The sequence below is a fragment of the Zingiber officinale genome, chromosome 2A (assembly GCF_018446385.1).
Source record: "Zingiber officinale cultivar Zhangliang chromosome 2A, Zo_v1.1, whole genome shotgun sequence".
NCBI classification, from domain to species: Eukaryota; Viridiplantae; Streptophyta; class Magnoliopsida; order Zingiberales; family Zingiberaceae; genus Zingiber; species Zingiber officinale.
Window position 1 is genome coordinate 10,901,518 of NC_055988.1, and position 11,336 is coordinate 10,912,853.

General features: G+C 39.3%; 2 protein-coding genes across 2 annotated transcripts; one reads left to right on the forward strand and one right to left on the reverse strand.

Moving 5' to 3' along the window:
• Positions 1-660: 660 nt before the first annotated feature.
• Positions 661-4,562, forward strand: LOC122040704 (protein PLASTID MOVEMENT IMPAIRED 1-RELATED 1-like). The gene is made up of 2 exons (XM_042600132.1): positions 661-3,101; positions 3,204-4,562. Exons 1-2 carry the CDS (start codon positions 739-741, stop codon positions 4,303-4,305), a joined length of 3,465 nt encoding a protein of 1,154 aa, XP_042456066.1. The 5' UTR covers positions 661-738; the 3' UTR covers positions 4,306-4,562.
• A 613-nt stretch (positions 4,563-5,175) lies between these two features.
• On the reverse strand, positions 5,176-10,354 carry LOC122040705 (vesicle transport v-SNARE 11-like). Its single transcript, XM_042600133.1, has 6 exons — positions 10,187-10,354; positions 9,792-9,897; positions 9,644-9,702; positions 9,374-9,562; positions 6,590-6,760; positions 5,176-5,545 (listed from the first exon to the last, which is right to left on the reverse strand). Exons 2-6 carry the CDS (start codon positions 9,883-9,885, stop codon positions 5,393-5,395), a joined length of 666 nt encoding a protein of 221 aa, XP_042456067.1. The 5' UTR covers positions 9,886-9,897; positions 10,187-10,354; the 3' UTR covers positions 5,176-5,392.
• Positions 10,355-11,336: the final 982 nt, after the last annotated feature.

The following is an 11,336-nucleotide window of genomic DNA, read 5'->3' on the forward strand; positions in this document are numbered from 1 at the left end:
TTAAAAATATTTTTTATATAAGGAAACGTTATAAGGGGCAATGGAAAAATTGGAAACACATTCTAGAAAAATAACATATCCAAGGAAATATTCATAAGGTCATTTTGATCAATTTTGTCCAAACTTAGCTCGATCGTCACCATTTTCAAATTTATTTTAAAAAAATTAATATTAAAAAACATTTAGCTTTTATTCCATCTGTACTCATGGTTATTATCGGCAAATTATTGTCGACAATTATTTAATTTTGAATTTTGAAAAACGAACGCTCCCTCTGAATTTGGAGCCAGAGAGAGAGAAGGCGCCGGACCGCCCCGGCCCCACCGGTCGGGGCCTCTCGGTTTCAAATTCGAACCGCCAAATCGGAGCTCGGGCCAAACTGGAACGGCTTGAATTTGACTTCTTCTGGAATTGAAGTCGAATCGACAAATTCGACTCCGGTTCAGTTGCGGTTCAGAACCGAGAGTTTGACCGTGTCTGGGTTTGGATAAAAGTGGACCGGAGGTTTGGCCACCGATAACTCGCGAAATTTCAATTTTCGCACGGTGGAACTCAGCCAATAGAAGCGTTCCAACACAAGAAGGGCAGGTTAGTTAAATTGAGCCTCTAGCACAAGGTACCTTTGTCTCGGCGGACAAAGAGAGAAAACTGTCTGATGAGAATGTTAAAAAAGGAAGCAGTAGATGAAGTAGCAAGGCACCTCCCTCTTCTCCTCCTTTCTGGTAAACAGAAGGCCTGATGCTGCGGAAACCTACTACCGGCGGTAAGGGAAATCCCTACGGAAGTAGCGGCGGCGGCGGCAGTGGAGGCGGCGATCTCAACGGCAACGTTCGATTCCTTCACGAGATCGAGGCCCTTAGCAAAGCCCTCTCCGTCGATCCGAAGCAACCTAACCGGCCCCGGCTCCTCCCTTCCTCTTCCAACTCCGGCCGGCGTTCCGTGTCGGCTGGCCGATCCGCCGCCAGTCCTGTCTCCTCCTCTTCCGTGTCAAACAAGGAGAAGAAGAAGGCCGGATCGTCGTCGTCTCGTTGGGGCTGGAACCCTATCAAGAAAGCGCTCTCCCACATCGGCGGCCACCACCGCCGCTTCGACTGCTGGTTCACCCTCCGCGTGCACTCCATCGATGGGCTTCCGCCCGCCTTCGCCAGCGCAGCGCTCATCGTCCACTGGCGCCGGACCACCGATCCCGTTGCTGCCGCCGTTGCCACTCGCCCCGCCCGCGTGGTCCATGGTGGGGTCCAGTTTGACGAGACGCTCACCTACCTCTGCCCGGTGTCCGCCTCCCGTAGTGGGCCGGGTGGCACGGCTAAGTATGAGCCGAGGCACTTCCTCATCTACCCCACCCTGGCGGGCGGCGCCTCCCCTGATCTGGACCTCGGGCGCCACCTTGTTGACCTCACCCGTGTGCTTCCGTCCACCCTCGAGGAGCTCGTCGATGAAAAGGCGATTGGGAAATGGAGCACGAGCTTTCGGCTGTCGGGGAAGGCGAGGGGCGCTTCCCTCAGCGTGAGCTTTGGATTCTCCTTGGTCGAGAGTATGTCTGTGGATACTGGCTTGCAGGAGAAGAAGATCTCGGAGATGTTGAATTTGAAAGAGGTGGAGTTCGATTTGCTAAATCAGAAGGATCCTCCGACTCAAATGGAAAACCAGCTTCAACAAGGCGATCGGTCTGGGTCTGTTGTAGATGTGAAGGTGCTTCATGAAGTATTAAAGAGCTCGAATTCTGAGACGTCACTCTTGGTTACCCAAGAGAAGGAAGCAGAGTCAGAGAACGATGCAAAGCATTCTACTTTGGATGATGATGCAAATCCCGATTTTGAGATCCCCCATGAACAGAAGCACTTGGCTGAGGTAATAGTTAGTGAGTCATTGGAGCCATCTGTAGGAACAATGGAGGAGCCACAATTGCAGAAATCTTCTATTTCTACTGAGAATGTGAAAGAGAATGATATTCAGCAGCAGGTTGAGCCTGAATTCACAGTGATTGAACAGGGAACCGAGATCGCTTTCAAATATGAAACCCATGAAACCAGTACTGAAGTTGAGAAGATCAGTGTGAAGGATAAAAATGAAGTTCAAGAAGTTGAGTATGATAAGGTAGGAAGATTGGATGTGAAGTTAGATAAAACATTTGCTGAGACAACTGAACATGACAGACATAATCCAGAAGAAGATATGCTACCGAGCGTGGATCAGGAGATAGAAGACTTGGAATCTATCTTCGATAACCTCTCCATTTTTGGAGCTAAGGAATTTGAATCTCCGACTACTCAAGTTGAAGCAATCAAGCAACAGAGTCTTGGAGATATTGAGAATCTTTATGAGAGGCCAAGCTCACTGAGTAGATCCCGTAGCCTAGATGTTGTCACTGAATCTGTTGCCAGTGAGTTCTTAAGCATGCTAGGGATAGAGCATAGTCCTTTTGGATTGAGTTCAGACAGTGATCCAGAATCACCAAGGGAGCGGCTGTGGAAGCAATTTGAGAAGGAAGCACTGGCATCAGGTGATGCTCTTTTTGGTCTTGACACTGAGTTGGAGTCTGCTGCCTACTGGGATGAATTTCCAGAGGATCTTGATCTCTCATTAGTTGCTAATGAAGCTGAGATTGAATTTCAGAATACCAAGCTAGTTATGAACGACAAATCCAGAGCTAAGATGCTAGAAGATGCAGAAACAGAAGCTTTGATGCAAGAATGGGGCTTGCATGAGAAGGACTTCCATTCTTCTCCACCTGGTAGTAGGGATGGATTTGGTAGTCCTATACACCTGCCGCCAGAGGATCCACTTGAATTACCCCCACTCGGTGAGGGTTTGGGTTCCATTCTCCAGACAAAGGATGGCGGCTTCTTAAGATCTATGAACCCCTCACTCTTTAGTAATGCAAAAAACAATGAGGACTTAGTCATGCAGGTATCCAGTCCCATTGTGGTCCCTGCAGAAATGGGTTCTGGGGTTATGGAAATATTGAAGCAATTAGCTTCAATGGGCATTGAAAAATTATCTAGGCAAGCGAGCAAACTAATGCCTCTAAATGATATAACTGGGAAGACAATGGAACAGATAGCCTGGGACTCATCAACTGCTCTAGATTCTTGTGAGAGGTTCGTTAGTATTCAATTTGGTTATCTTCAGCCTAGTTATTGTTGTAACCATCGCTATATTAGGGTCATTTGATTCTTTATAGGTTCTTTTTGCTTTGGCAGGTATGACTTATTGGAGAATCACTACCCAGAAGTAGAGGCAAATGTTTCTCAGAATGTCTATGGGCGGAGGAAGAAATTGAAAGGGTCTGCCCAACCTTCCTGCTCCAGGGGTGAAACCATCTCAGAATTTGTTTCACTCGAGGATCTTGCTCCAATGACAATGGATAAGATCGAAGCCCTATCGATTGAGGGTTTAAGAATACAATCAGGCATGTCCGATGAAGAGGCGCCCTCAAACATTAGCTCCCAATCAATTGGAGAATTTTCAGCTTTGCAGGGAAAGGAATCTGGCAAAAACTGTTCAATAGGCTTGGAGGGCTCAGCTGGATTACAACTTTTGAACATTAAAGATAATGGAGATGAAATTGATGGCTTGATGGATTTGTCTCTTACACTCGATGAATGGATGAGACTCGACGCAGGTATCATTGATGAAGATCAAGTCAGCGATCGAACCTCTAGGATTCTTGCAGCTCATCATGCCAATTCCATGGATTTGACTGCCGGTGGATCGAAGGGTGATAAAAGAGGAGGAAAAAGATCTGGCAGGAAGTGGGGATTGTTGGGGAATAACTTCACTGTTGCTCTGATGATCCAGCTTAGGAATCCTCTGCGGAATTATGAGCCAGTGGGCACACCGATGCTTGCTTTAATTCAAGTTGAGCGAGTGTTTGTTCCCCCAAAACCAAAAATATACAGCACAATTTCATTACTAGGAAATAGTGAACAAGAAGATGAGACGGAAACCGAAAAGAAACCATTGGCTGAGGAGAAGCATGTAGATGAGGCCATTCCTCAGTTTAAAATCACTGAGGTCCATGTTGCTGGTCTAAAATCTGAACCTGAACCCACCAAGAAAAATATATGGGGCAATCCGAAGCAGCAGCAATCTGGTTCCAGGTGGTTACTTGCTTCCGGAATGGGTAAGAGCAATAAGCATCCATTCATGAAATCAAAGTCAGTTGTGAAACCTTCTGTTGAAATGACAAGCAAGGTGCATCAAGGAGATACTCTTTGGAGCATTTCTTCTAGGGATAAATGGAATGATGCAGCTGCTCTAAAGCCTCGCAGAAGGAACCCTAATATCGGCCTACCTAGTTAAGCTATCCAGCTTGTGTTGAAGGATACTGATAAATGTGTTGCAACAGAAGATATAAGCCAATCACATAGATGACTCGGTTGAGCTGCAAAGTAAGCATTTTGTTCAGTATTAGCAGCTTATGATGGGAGACATTAGGATCTTTGTGATGCCATGTATGGATTAAAAATGGTGGCATTTCACTATTTTTATCTCCCTCACTGAATGCAAGTTGAATGAAAATAAATTTGAAAATAGAGTGCTTTTGACATTATTTGGAAGTGTTGAGGCCCTAGGTAAATAATCAATGATTTTCCATGTGTTTGTTATTTTCAGTTTATCCCTGTAGGGGCTATTATTATTTTGAAATTGTAGTTTCAAAACTAAAATTTCATGTCTTTTTTTTTTAATTTTAAATAATGAGCAAAAATCATAAGCACACCTTTATTATTATTGTTTTCGTCAAAATAATATCTTTTTATAAGAAAATTTTAAAATAACATTCAATATATTTTTTATTTTAATATTATTGTATTAATAATTGTTCTAATAATTCTGAAATGATTTTGATTAAATTAGAATTATTTTATTTTAATCTAATATAGTAATAGTTTATATATAAAGTTTAATTAAGTTGAGTTTCTGGTGGTACATATTATAATTCTAAAATAAAATTAATTTTTAAATAAAAAAAGGGCCGTGGTCCCGTGGAGGCACTTCTTGAATGAAAATAGAACAGGTTTTTTTAGGGAAAAAACATCAAAAAGTAAATATTATGGTTGTTTGCTTCGGAAAAAAAAAATCAATTTTCATTTGTAAGCTGAAAGTTTAAAAACTTAATTGATGCACAAAAACAATACAATGCATCGTAGAATAATTCAAGAATACACCATATCAACTAAAACGGCCAACCGAACTGCTCCTAATCACAATTGAGAAGATAACACGAGAAGACATGTACCAATTCATACATGTGATAATACGGTTCAGGAATCATGTAGTGAAAAATATCACACACATAAGATCCGTATCAGAGGACACACTGAGCACTCGAGCAGTTGCCATTCAAGTTTGGTAAGTGCACTGTGAGGACTGGTTAGGCACATGGAATTCAACGAACAAGCTTAAAATACAATATGACCAGAACCGCTAGGACTAAAGCTGCGATGATTCCACCGATTATCCACTTGTTTCTATCCATCCTCCTCGACATGGCCGACAGAACTTTCCTGCTCTTCCCGATGTTATCGTCCACCCCATGCAGCTATGCACAATCAAAGCCAAATGTTGATCCATCGACACTTGAAGAACTCAAGGTAAATGAACATTACATAAAGATTGCCTTCGTGCATACATCTAATCAACCATAATCTAAATAACATTAGCATCTTCTAACTAGAGTCTTTAAATACAGCTCAAGTGCCATGATGCTTGAATAGTCGATCCCAAATAGGAGCAAACATACAAACTATTAGTTGTGGTAGTGGCAGTATTTGCTTCCTTACAAAAAGATATATTCTTGTACTGGGGTTCGAATAGGAGAAGGCAACTAAGTTGGAGACAGAATTTGAATACTTACTTTAGACTGGGAGAAGGCAACTAGTAGTGCGTTAGGAATGACTCACCCATGTTTAACTCAGCTCACATACAGCTGCCTACTTATTCTAGCACGGTGACTGTGATTTCAGAATGGGTGTCAAGTTACAGAAGTTTTTGTCGGAAATTCCAAGAGTGCATATTCTAACAAAGTAGTATAGATCAGTATTCCAACATTGTCATTGAAAGATGCAACCCGTTGGATTCTGTTGAGGGAAAAAATAGATTTCATAGAGAAACCGTAGGTAGTCCTCTTTATCCATATATACTATTGATGAATATGAGACTCAAAATGATTCAAATATATTATAGAGATCGACTTGTTATAAATATATTCGATTGACATATCCTACAGAATGATGCACACAGAGGAATGATGTTCGTGGAGAGGATATCTAATTTAAGATGTCTATTGAATGATGCACCCAAGAGGATATATTCAATGTCCCAAAGCAGGATTTAGTCAGCATAGTTATAACTCCTTCGTTCTCTGAACTAGAGAATGATACTTCAGCATGCATTAAAGAATTTCAGAATTAGTGCCTCAAAGCTAATTTAGGAAATTATCTAGGACATTGGTTATTTTTTTCCATTTCAATTTAAAAAAAAAAATGAAAAGGCTTAAATGGAGATGATGACAAATTATTAGAATAGCCTAACTAGTAGACAAACAAAGTTAATATAAGGAAAGATAATTAGCAAAGAAACATACTGTGCCATGTGCATGTAAGAGAGACTGTCGCTGTTGATGCAAGTCTTGAAGAATTGAGACACCAAGCTCCTCTGTCTCCAACATTGTCCTTCTGCCCTCCTTTATTCTTTCAGTAGAATGATTGAGTCTCTCTGTTGATATCAATAGCCGACCCTTTTGATCGGCGGAGGCCTATCAAAAGCATAGTAATTCAATGTTCCATAAGCATAGTAATTCATTGAATATATTTATACATAGAGAGAGGTTTGATACGTTGTGCACCTCACTTCCATGATTGCGCTGTGTGATTGAGTGAGTCCGGGCGCCCGGAAGTGATATGGGCATCCCGACTCCAAGTCACTCGGGGCGCTCGGATCATTTCTGGGCACCCCAGAGGTTCACAACATATATATATATATATATATATCCTGCTTACCTTATGGTGCTCACCTTGTGAGAACCAAGTATATATTTTTTCTTTATTTTTTTTTAGAGCTTAGGGTTTGGATTATAGTATTAAAGATAAAGAATTTTAAAAAAATTACACATGATGCTCACAAGGTAAGCACTATAAGGTAAGTAGAGTATCAAGACTCTCTCTCTCTCACACACACACACACACACTATATACACACTCTCTCACTCTTTCTCACTATATATATATATATATATATATATATATATATATATATATATATCCTGCTTACCTTATGGTGCTCACCTTGTGAGAACCAAGTATATATATTTTTTTTATTTTTTTTTAGAGCTTAGGGTTTGGATTATAGTATTAAAGATAAAGAATTTTAAAAAAATTACACATGATGCTCACAAGGTAAGCACTATAAGGTAAGTAGAGTATCAAGACTCTCTCTCTCTCTCACACACACACACACTATATACACACTCTCTCACTCTTTCTCACTATATATATATATATATATATATATACACACTTACGAGTAAAAATGTTTGACAATCAACATAGAACATGTTCCATGCAAAATGATTGTGAACTTTAAACTCAAGATCCAGTGAAAATTTTTCAAAAATATTTTTTAAAAAAAAAATCATATATGCAAGTGCCAATGTATTTGTGATATCAAACCTGCAATCCTGCATCATAGCTATCAACTTCAATTTAACTCACTCCAAGAAGTTATGTTTCATGTTCATATTTTCCCTTATATTGACTGTAGCTCAGTGCTTCTACCAAACATAATCAAATTTCTATTTCAGTGTTTATAAGACTACATACTACTTGCTCAAAAACTATGACTTAGTACACCTCTCCCTCCTTTGCTTCATTGTCATCCCTAGCCCACACAATTGTCATCTCTACTTGCATCACTTACCTAGAATCATATTTGCTAAACTCAGCAGAACCCATTACAAATCAACCAAGTTGAATCAGGATCAGCAAGTGTTAATGTGATTATGGTTGATATCTCGGACATATCTACGTGGGTTGCTCGAATAGTGGGGAAGAAAACACTAATCACTGGTATCTCAGCAAAAAACGATAGAACTGTTTAATAATGGGAAGAAATCAGTAAATTCCTTCAGAGATTGGCCAATTCAGTAGGGTTGAAGGAGAAAAAACTAGTCTTGGGAAGATCTGGAGACTGGAACCCTTCAACAATTGTGATATGGTCTCGTTAGAGAAGCAGAAGAAATTCGTGGCTTTAAAATGTTCGATCATCCACTAAAGGAGGAGCATAGCAGAATATGCTCAAAGAACTTGAAGCATGTAGGTAAGGGATGAATTGTTTATACTAGGTAATGGGGTAAACATTCCAAGTGTTTACAGCTAAGGGTTGGATTAAATGTGGCGTGTAATATTCTATATAGTAGTACTTTTTAATGTGGTGTGGAAAATATAAATGAGGTAAGTTTGACATGCTGAATGATCGTTATTAATATATTAGGTAATAAACAATTCCATAATAACTATAATCTAACAGGTAACAAATTATTACTATTATTGTTGCCCATAGACAATAAACTTGGTAATGAAATAAATTGCTTTATTGACAACAAATGTTAACTACTAATATCTTTATTATTATTATTTAGTATAAACTTTAAAAAATTAAAATATATCATTAACAAAAAATATTGAATTATTAGATTAGTCCTCTATTAAAATTATTAATAATATCATTTCTGCTTAATAATTACTAATATAGTATAAAATTTATTTAGAATCCAAATAATGATGATGACATCAATATATAGAATTAATCTATTGTAAAACTATAACATTAGTTACAGTTTTCATTTGATTAATATTAAAATTTTAGACAAATCATTATTGATCAAAATAATGCATTGGGAGCATAGTTTAGAGTGCCACACATGTAGAATTTGAAGAGCAAAAACAAATTATATTGACACATTGGAATAATATGCTCAATACTCATCTACTTCATAAAAGGCAATAAATAAACAAGAGTATCAACTTATTTCATTCATATTTCATCTATTTATGGTATAATTAACACACTATTAAGGATGCAACACCACTCATTTGACATTGGAGCAAACCATTGCATATTGATCTAGCAAATGTTAAAGGTATAGTGAATGATATGCAGTAGTCCAAGGATGTATCGATATCACTATTAACCATAATTTAGACCTCCAACGGTAACACAATTACAAAGAATAGTAGTAGAAACATACTTTCACCTTTTTCTCTATCTTAGTGTTCAAAACATAGGAAGAAGCTAGGAAAACGATATAAGAAAATTTGAGCTTTATGAGGCGTCTTGAAAGCATTGTAGAAATTAATGGTCTTTTACTTACCGCTAGCGTGTCAGCCATCCCTGACTCCAACAGCTCTTCTCTTGCAGCTTGGTTAGGATTAGGGTTGGTAATTCTTTTAAGTTCACTCTTCAGATTGTTAAGGTCCGATTTATATTCCCTGAGCTTAGCCAACAAACCGGCTTTTATGCTAGGCTGCAAGCTTCTAGCTTCAAGATCCATCTTGCGAATCTAAAAAAAGAACAAACACCAAGGTTTCAGTACATTGACCTTGATAAGAACCAACTAAGGAGAGAATATGAAGCAGCATACCAGATTCTCAGCATCATCTATTCCAGATTTAATTTCTGAGACTTTCTGCTTCTTTTTCTCTGACAATAGGGATTGAATACTCCATAGATACTTTCATAGTTGAAACAACAAAGAAAACATAACAAAGAGGCGAAATATAGAATTGAACCTCCATCGAGTTGTGCAGCAGACGTACACATCCGGGAGAGAGATGCAGAGATCTCACAGTACTGGCGCTCATAGCCATCGAATACATCACTCATCGCGATCGGTACCTAGAATCAAACCAAATTAGCGCACATAAATCAAATGATCTACGAATCTGTCGAATCAATCAATCCCCGCATCCACTAACCATGCGAAGAGAATGGACGGAAGAAAAACCAAAGCAACTGAAATCTGATAAAAGAAGAAGGGGAAAAATAGCCCGATCGCATCAGACACTATTGCGATCGTCAAATCAACAGGCTAGATCGCAGATCGACATCGATCAGCATGGTGCCAAAAATCGAAATCCTCACGAGGGGGAAAAACATGGAAATGCGATTCACTCTTGAAACTCACGGTTGGAGACGAGATCGCAACGAGCACGCCGGAATCGCAATCCGAGAACGAAATCTCTGGGCCGCAGAGAAAGAGGGGAAGGTAGGACGCGGGGGGATTGTTTCGCGACTCTCGCCCTCGCTTTTCTCCTCGAGGTCGAGTCCTCCTGCCGTCCTGCGATATCTTGAATGGATATTAATGTTTTACCCCTCGGGTTTTAGTTTTTTTTTTTAATTGATGAAGCTCCACATCTGTATTAATTAAAAAAATCTCAAAATCACAGATATATCCTTACAATAATCGTATTTATATATTAATATTAAAATAATATATTTAAAAATTGATAAAATATATAGAAGCCTTAGGTTGAGGATTTAAAATTATTAAATAATTAACAACTATCAAATTAACTACTAAGCTACTGTAGATGGTTAAACTATATAAGTCAATGTGCTAACATGCATGTTCTCCAGAGATCGTCAATGAAGAAGATAAAGACTTCTGAAAAGTACTCCAAAAGAGGATTATATTGGCACCAGAAGATCTCCAATGCTCAAGTTAAGATTTACTTGAAGTAATATGTTGAAAGGAGAAAATGGAGAAGAAGAAGACCTGGTGTAGTTGTCAAGAGTTGTAATTTCGCACTTATCCTCTTTAGGGTTTATATAGCAGTCAGAATATCATCTCCACACAGATGTTCTAGAAGTTGCACACTTTTTCATCATCATTGTATATGCTCATAAGGGGACCAAATCCGATAATCATTATTTGTCTCTCTATTTATCAGGCGTCACGTGATTGTAGGAGAGCATCTAGAGGATCAAATCCGACAATCTCATAATCGCTTCTCCATTAATCCGGTGTTGTTGTCATAGAATATTTGCAGTCATTGTCTACTTTTCTTGGGAGAAACCATCCCGTCTAGGGCTTACAAAGAGGAGGTCTTATACCAAGGCGGATGATGAAATAGTGTCCATGTTGAGTGACCTTGTAGGTAGACTATGTCGGCGACATAGGTTGAGATGGAGGGGGCATCGATGACTAAGGCCAAGACATAGGTGATGTCAAGACCTGAGACTGAGATAGGGGAGGTGTTGGCGACTTGGGATGAGATATAGAGGATGGTATTGGGATTTAAGACTGGAAAGAGAGGTGTTACGGCCTGGGCCAA

Bases quoted from the DNA above. Each gene is read 5' to 3' on its own strand.
- LOC122040704 (XM_042600132.1), top strand. From the start codon at position 739: ATGCTGCGGAAACCTACTACCGGCGGTAAGGGAAATCCCTACGGAAGT. The intron at 3,102-3,203 runs GTTCGTTAGTAT...TTGCTTTGGCAG, and splicing joins GCTCTAGATTCTTGTGAGAG to GTATGACTTATTGGAGAATC.
- LOC122040705 (XM_042600133.1), bottom strand. From the start codon at position 9,885: ATGAGTGATGTATTCGATGGCTATGAGCGCCAGTACTGTGAGATCTCT. The intron at 9,563-9,643 runs GTATGCTGCTTC...TTCTTTTTTTAG, and splicing joins TAGATGATGCTGAGAATCTG to ATTCGCAAGATGGATCTTGA. The intron at 6,761-9,373 runs GTAAGTAAAAGA...TGCTTTTGATAG, and splicing joins GGATGGCTGACACGCTAGCG to GCCTCCGCCGATCAAAAGGG.